The sequence below is a fragment of the Stenella coeruleoalba genome (genome assembly GCF_951394435.1).
Source record: "Stenella coeruleoalba genome assembly, chromosome: 8".
NCBI classification, from domain to species: Eukaryota; Metazoa; Chordata; class Mammalia; order Artiodactyla; family Delphinidae; genus Stenella; species Stenella coeruleoalba.
The window spans coordinates 5,685,718-5,693,718 of NC_137154.1; the positions used below are offsets into that span (position 1 = coordinate 5,685,718).

At 49.2% G+C, this 8,001-nt stretch overlaps 1 protein-coding gene across 1 annotated transcript; it reads left to right on the forward strand.

The window, feature by feature from the left end:
• Nucleotides 1–45: 45 nt before the first annotated feature.
• On the forward strand, nt 46–5,289 carry LOC307189856 (uncharacterized protein; the record flags this gene model as incomplete). Its single annotated transcript, XM_079928348.1, has 3 exons — nt 46–197; nt 361–1,266; nt 4,748–5,289. The coding sequence occupies 3 exons, from the start codon at nt 46–48 to the stop codon at nt 4,923–4,925; spliced, it is 1,236 nt and encodes a 411-aa protein (XP_079784474.1). The 3' UTR covers nt 4,926–5,289.
• Between the last annotated feature and the right edge of the window lie 2,712 nt (nt 5,290–8,001).

Here is an 8,001-nt window from a genome sequence, read left to right on the forward strand (position 1 = left end):
CACTCCCCTCTAACGCGGACACTTTGCCGGCGCGCGCACGCGCGGATGCGTCGGCCTCGAATCGCCCGCGCCCCCGCGACGCCGACGCGGCTCCCCGCCCCCCCTAGCGTCAGCCTGCCCGCCCTCCCGCCGGCCCACCGCCCCCGCTCCCCGTCGGCCTTCTTCCAGGGCTCGGGCCCGGCCCGCTGCTCGCGCCTGCGCGCAGGCCACAGATCCTCCTCCGCGCGCGCCCTGCCCCCCACACGCCCTCGCTCGAACACACACTTCGCCTCTGTGACCCCGCCCCTCGCCGGCCAGCTGCGCCGGCGGCCCTCCCCCACCTCTTCTGGGAGGGTGGTGACCCCCCGACCCCCCACAAAGCACAACACCCCCCTCCCCAAGCAGTGGGGAGAAGCGCCCCATTCCCCTTCAACCGCCCTCTGCGCGAGTCAGCCCGTCACAGTCGCACAACCTGAGGGCCGGGCGGCCTGGGCGAGGGCAGCCGTTGCCCGCCTCAAAGCGGGGTCTCCCGGGGTCAGGCTGCTGGGCCCGGCCGGCCAGACTGCCCAGGGCGAGGGGGCGCAGGGAAGGAGCGCCTTCCCGCCGGCTTCCCTCCCCTCACGCGCCCACCGATGGGCCGAGGCCGGCCTGCCCGCCATCACCGGGCAGGCCCTGGCGCCCTCGCCGCGGGGCCAGTCCGCCCTCGGCTCGGGGGCCTCCTCGGTGCAGCAGCCCGGTCCCGCCTCACCCACTCCTCGCCGCTCCGAAGGGGCAGGAAACGGGAGTAGCATGTCTGTCCTGGGCTCGGCTCCCCCGGGGGAGCTCCGGGCTCTTGACAAGGGAGTCCACAGGTACCAGGCGCGGGAGTGGTCGCCGCGACGGCCCGGGGGCGGTGGCGGCCGGCGCGCCCACCGCGGGCCCGAGGCGCCCGGGGAGGTGGCCCTGCAAGCCCCCGCTCCTCGGCCACGCTCAGGTTTCCGCAGCGCCCGTGCCCCCGGCGGCCCGGGTGGGACGTGACCCCGCCCCCGGCGAGTCGGGGCGCCCCCCACGGAGGGGTGCGCGAGCTGTCCCGAGCCCGCGGGCCGACCCCGCCGCCCCGGGCCGCGGCGGGCGCTGGAGGCCCGGCCGGGAAGATGTCTTCTCTCGGTGCGCGCAGCTTCGCGCGAGGGTCAGCGACGGGGCAGCGGCCGCCGAGCCGCGCCAGCCCTGCCCACGAACGGGCTCCCGCGGCTCGACAGCTGCCCGACGGGCTAGCAGGCTGGGGACGTCGACGGAGCCCGGCCAGAGGTATCTGAGCAACGCCATGCGAGCAGCCCAACCGCGATCAGGGCATTTCCCCAGCCAATCTCGTGCTTTGGGGCCCGTTTAAATTATAAATCCCGTAAAGGACCGTGGCTTGGGCGTTAACGCACCCGGGTCAGCTCTGTTGGCTTCACTACACTCTTGCTGAGAGGTGTCACATAGATCTTTTTTCTCCCTGCCTTGGTTTCCTACCTTTTAAACTCTTGATTCCTGGGATCCGGGGATGGAGGAGAGAGGAAGGGCATGGAGTGAATCATATAACTTCCATGAACAACATGGAACTCTTTTAGGAAGACGTTAGAGAAAGACAATAATTGAAATAATGATATCTTCTATTTCTGTCAAGGTTTGGACTCTAGGGCAAAGGCAGTATGTAAACCCAAAGTATCATTATTTATTAGCACATGAGGTTTTTCTACATGCAAACTTGGGGAGCTTTACGGACATTCTCTGCTTTGTCTCACAACATCCTTAGGGGACAAGCTAAAGTGTAGGTACCATTAGACTCATTTCAAAGATAGACACTTGAAGTACAGAAAGGTTAAACAGCTTGCATGACTACTCTAACAGAGAAGAGTTTAGTGCTTTGCCACACCAGACTTCAACTTCTCACAAACAACACAAAAGGTTTGTTAACATGGTATCACCCTCTTGCATTCCAGTCACTGGGAAATATTCTTTATTCTAACACTAGTTTTGTTCAGACTTCTTAGATTTTCAGGGCAAATGAAGAGCTTCACCCAAAATTATCAGGCCTAAAGCCTAAGCCTTTCAGACTACAATAAAATATATTTAAAAGGCAGCAGTCTTTAACATTGGCACTACCACATGCCATCCCATAGGCATCTGGCTCTCTGCAGGTATAGAAAAAGGCAGCAGCTTGTTTGTATTGTCTTTAAGAAGGAGAGAAAGACTTTTGCCATTGTCAGGCCTCATGGCTATTTGCAAAATAAACGGCTTTATTTCCTTCCCACTCATCCCTATAAACCCATGAGATACTTGGGGGCAAAGAGAGAGAGAAGGAGGTCTCTAGCAGAAACTCAACTTGGTCTTAAGATCCAGGACCCCTTAAAGTAATTAACCGTCAGTGAACTGAGTTGCTCACCTTCAGATAACAGATGCCTCCTACAGGTTTAACTCAGGTGGGTATGCTGGGACGAAACCTAAGAAGGCTTCAAGAACAATAATAGTAATACTTACTTTGAACAGGACTGCGAGTAAAGGTTTGTCAGATTGCAGCCAGCTCTTTTCCAGTTGAAAACTATTTGTTAACTAGTCTGCACTGGGCAACATGATGTTTAAACATATACACAGTGGTTTCTCCACAGGCAGGCTTTGTTAATATTCCAAAGCAGATGTGCAGGGTGAGATAAGAGATAGGCAGATGGCCAGTGATTCCCACCCCCCCAAAATCACAACGGCTCTGGTTGGCAAGGGCATATCATGAGGCTCACTGCTTTGCCCTAAAAGAGCCATTTTCAAGGAGAACAGAGATTGGGGATTCCCCGAGAAGGCCACTAGAACTGTGAACAGCTATATGACTTCACCTGCAGCTGCAGGGAGAGGGGGAGAGTAGTAGAGGGAAAGAAGGAAAGAAAAATTCCTTCTAGAAGCATTGAGAAGAGAATCCCTGACTGGAATAAGCTGGTACCTTAATAAGATATTAACAAACCTCTGCTTTCTTGAGCAAAGCTAAGACCCCTCAAATGCTGAGAGTCAAAATTCAGATCACCCACTTCCTTGGAGAGACTTTAGTGAGAGAAAAGAGAACCCTGTAGTCTGGTCAATTAAGTTAAGCTATTTCTGATTTCTCTGCACTCCCTAAATGTTCAGGAGGAAGTAGGGATATCCCAAACAGTGTAGGTCTAAACCGAAATAGAAGAGTTGGTCTCGAAGAGCCCCTGGGAGGTAGCATAGCCAGTAATTAAAAAGTATTGGCATCAAAGACAGAAGGTCTACTCAGCTGGCTACCAGCTAGTCAGTCCTAATGAACTCCTCAAAGCCTGGGTTTTTCATCTATACAGTGGGAAAAATACCTAACTCTCAGGATGAGGTAAATAATGTCTTAAAGCCCAGTGTCTGACACATAGTAGCCATGGATTATGAGCGTTTACTGTGTTTCTGACCTCCAGTTTCGAGGAAAGTTTTAAGTACAGATGCTTCACTGTTTAAGCAAATTTAGAGTGTAAGGAGTGACTTACATAGCTTTTCCTCTTTCCTTTCCTGGATCCTAGTCTCTCCTCTCCAACCCCTGGTGTCTCTGATCTCCAGTTTTCTCTTGTCCCTGACTCTGTCTGCCTCTCCCTGATCATCACCTGATCATCCTGAGGTCTCTTTCTTTAAATCATTCTCTCCATCACTCTGCTGCTCCCCACCTGCTGTGCTCATTCCTCTCTCCAGCCATGCCTATGTCATCAGCGGAGTAGACCTTGCTTGCCCACTTCCCTTTACCCATGTTTGGTGCACCCTCATCACGTGCTGTCTAGTTTTGTAACTTAATCATTTCCTGAACATCTTTCTCCACCCCCCTTCACTGGACTGGAAGTTCCTTGAAGGCAGGGGCCAGGCCACATCTGAGTCCCTCAAAAGACCTTCCAAAATCAATATCAGATACTTACCGTGTCAACCCTAGGAGGGATAAAAATTAGGTGTTGGGTGATCGTGAGTTTTAAGGGATAGAAAGTTTTCTTTTGAGTCTGAAAGTAAAATCTGAATTGATCAAGAAAAGAAAGGAAGCCAGAAATGCCCTGCAGATTCTTGTATCATTGAACATCAGTGGCACGTGAGATTCTCTTAAATTTCATGAAACACGGTTGACCCTTTCCTTGGGACTATAGGACAAAAGCCCTCCCTGGCCCAGTCTCTCCTTGCTGCCATTTTCACCAGGCCTTTGGCCTGCTTTTGTGCAGACCCACCTCTCCTGAGTCATGGGGTTGACTGGCTGTGGGGCAGCTGCAGCAGCATCTGGGATCCACCCGCTCTTTTAGCAGCCTTAGCTTTGCCTTGGGGCCAGGCCACGCTCACTTCCACTTCTAAAAGGGAGAATCTTCCTGCCCTTTCCGAGAGTGGGCCTGAAAGATGCTGAGCCCTGTGCCTCACGACACCTGTATTTGGTAGGGGGACGTTTCTGTCACCCTAGAGTTCCAGGGTGTGTTTGCAACCCTGTGCTTGTTTGCTGGCATCTGGTGACGGCTGTTAGCTGTGGGGTGCCCCAGCCACATCCGCAAAGGGCTAGTTGCCTAAACACTTAGGCCTGTTCCTAGATCCTCCCAGAGGGTCTGATCTTTGCCCATCTTCTTCGAAGGCATTCACTGCCTTTTGTCAGCTACGGTTAAGTCTGGTACTGTTTCAGCTGCTTTGTGAGGCGCCTTACCAGATGTGTGCTATTAGTCCAGTCCTGTAACCTATAAGGAACTTCTTTCTTTAATAAAACAGAGATCATGACTCCTGCCCTGTTTCCTCCTAGGATTATTGTGGAGTCAAATGGACTAATGAGCAGCTTCCTATGGAAGCTGGAAGATAATATATTTAGAAAGGATTGGGACTTCCCTGGTGGCGCAGTGGTTAAGAATCCGCCTGCCAGTGCAGGGGACATGAGTTCGAGCCCTGGTCCGGGAAGATCCCACATGCCGCGGAGCAACTAAGCCCATGTGCCACAACTACTGAGCCTGCACTCTAGAGCCCGCGAGCCACAACTATTGAGCCCGCGTGCCACAACTACTGAAGCCCGCACGCCTAGAGCCCGTGCTCCACAGCAAGAGAAGCCACCGCAGCGAGAAGCCCGGGTACTGCAATGAAGAGTAGCCCCCACCCGCCGCAACTAGAGAAAGCCCACACGCAACAACGAAGACACAACGCAGCCAAACAATAAATAAATAAATTTATATATACATAAGAAAGAAAGGTTGCTGGTTCTACTATTTCTTTTTATTTATTTTCCTACAAGAAGGATTTGTTTTGTTACTGAGTACCTTGTGCTTAACACTAAATTAAGGGCTTGGATGGAAAAAGGAGATTTGAAAATTTAGAAAGCTTGGCTTTTACCCTTGCAGGCTTTGTATCATGGAGGAGATGCCATGAAGATATGACATACTAAGAGAACGTTTGTCATTACAGTGAATCACTGGAAGATAATGTAGACAATAAGAACTCGGTATAGAATTCCGCTTGGCTGTAGGCCCCATGGGGCAGGAAGTTTTGTTCATTTTGTTCATGTTCACCGATGCATGCCCAGTGCCTAGAACAGTGCCAGGCAGAGTCGGCACTTACTCACTCTTTGGTGTTTATTGAATCAATGAAGAAAGCAGTGATGCTTCTGAGGGACAGAAGAGTGTGAAGGCTGCAGGGCTTTGAACGCTTGCAGAAAAGTTTGATTTTGACAGAGTAAGAGAGGCACATGTGTTCTGGAGCAGAGTGTTGGTGTAATACCAATTGTTCCAGGTAAACTGTTCCTGCAGCTGTCACTTCAACTGGAATAGAGGTGATAGAAACTAAAACCCCTACTACTGCAAACCGAGCCAGAATGTATGTTTGCAAATCTTAGGCCAAGTACTTCACCCTCTTTATTCCAGCTTCTCTTGTAATCTAGTCTTTCTGTTCTGCTTATCTCTGCCGTCTCCAGTTTCTGGGTGTCCTCTATAGAGTCCATATCAGACCACAGCTTTTGATGTAATATTATAAACTTAATATCTTCAGCCAACTTTTTTTCAAAACGTCTCTTAATTATACTACTGTTCATTATCTTTGAATGTAATTTTAAAATGACAATCTCCTTTTTTCCCAAAATGCTCGCTAAATATTTAAACTGTGAAATGTATTCAGTCTTCATTTTCTTTCTGGCTAAATCTATTTTTACCCTCTCTGGGGGACTGCAAGAAATTATTGACTGCGTTTAAGGTGAGATTTCCATGTTATATTTTTTGCAGCTATACTTGATTTGCCACAGCTTAGAGTTCATGTTTTGATTTGGTCATAATTACTAGATCTGCTACTACTGTTGATCTAATTCTCTTCTTATTGGTAAGCTGCATATCCTTAGTTAACTTTCTATTCCTGTATAATTTTATTGGTATAAGGAATGTGGGAGATACTAGATCTATACCTTAGTCCATTATTATTGAAACTGCTTACAAGATTTACACATCAATGTTTTTAATGCATATGTTTATACCGGTGAAGATTTATGTTTTATATAAAAGTTAATATTTTTATAATATATTTTAGCATTTTCTATGTCATTTCACTATTAAGTACATATTTACTGTTTCCTATATTTTATGCATTTTTATAGTCAACAAATTCAGAAAAGTGGGCAAATTGAGTTCTCAATTCTGGCTCGCTGGAAGATAAATGTAGAAATGGCAGAGGTTTCCTTGTTCTGAATCCACGTTATTCCTCTTGAAGGGACCATATTTCTTTCTATATGCATTTAAGTTGCTCCCTAATACACAGGCATGCAATTTGAATGCCGCTAATTGATAGTAGAACAATGCCGCTAATTTCCAGGGCTTTCTCTTCATTCTCTGGTTTGTTACTCATTAAATCTGCCACCCAGTGTCTCACACTTGACTGCATCTCTATATGACTATTATCATCAGTAACCACAAAATACATGCCAGTTTCTAACTACCTGCTGGGTCTTCAAGATTTAAAATATAAGACTTGGACCCTGCCCTCAAGGAGCTTACAGTTTAGAGAAGAAAAAAAATGACCACTTCGAAAATGCCAACGTGCATTGACAAGCAACAGCATGGCAGAGCTCAGAAAGGGAGAAGTGAAGGGAGTTCCTGCACAGCCCCAGGAGCTGCAGCAGTACTTCTCTCTCCTCCAGGACTTCATGGTGTGTTTACTCAGGTGCCGCATTAACTTTTTCCCTATGGCGCCTACTAGGTCCTCTTCCATTTAAAGGGGATATTAGCACTAAATTACAGAATCTTAGAGTTGGCATGGAGCTCACAGGTCATTTAATCCAACCTGCTCATTTTAAACAACTGGCAGTCTGAGGCCCAAAGATGTTAAATAGCTTGGCCAAGGTCATGCAGCTAGTTTAGTAATGACATTGGAACCATAAACCACGTCTTCTGATACTTACTTTTCCTGCTACTCCTCAAATTGATGGCATTTTTCACCATCAGATCAAATGTTTGTTCATTCGTTCCTTCCTAAGAAAGAGCACCTGTCTGTTTGAGACAGTGTGTTTGGCCCTGGGGTTGCAAGGTGAGTGTGAATGAGACCATGTTGGGGCAGGTCAGGTGACCATATAAATTAACCACCAAGCTGAGACCCTTTGAAACAGTGAAAGGGTCTAATAATAACTATATGCACATCAGGTGTAATCCAAGACAAGTGCCCTGATGGCCGCCAGGTCTATGCAGGATATATACACGGTCTGTACAGGATACTGTGAGGGCACAAAGGTGGGAGGGGCCAAGTCTGCTGTCGGGGAGGGGTGTCCAGGCAGGGAAGGCTTCATGGAGGAGGTGATGCTTGAAGTTACTGAGGTTTCTTTTTGTTTGTTTGTTTTAATTAATTAATTTATTTTTGGCTGTGTTGGGTCTTCGTTTCTGTGCGAGGGCTTTCTCCAGTTGCGGCGAGTGGGGGCCACTCTTCATTGTGGTGCGCGGGCCTCTCACAGTCACGGCCTCTCCCACTGTGGAGCACAGGCTCCACACGCGCAGGCTCAGCAGTTATGGCTCACGGGCTTAGTTGCTCCGCGGCGTG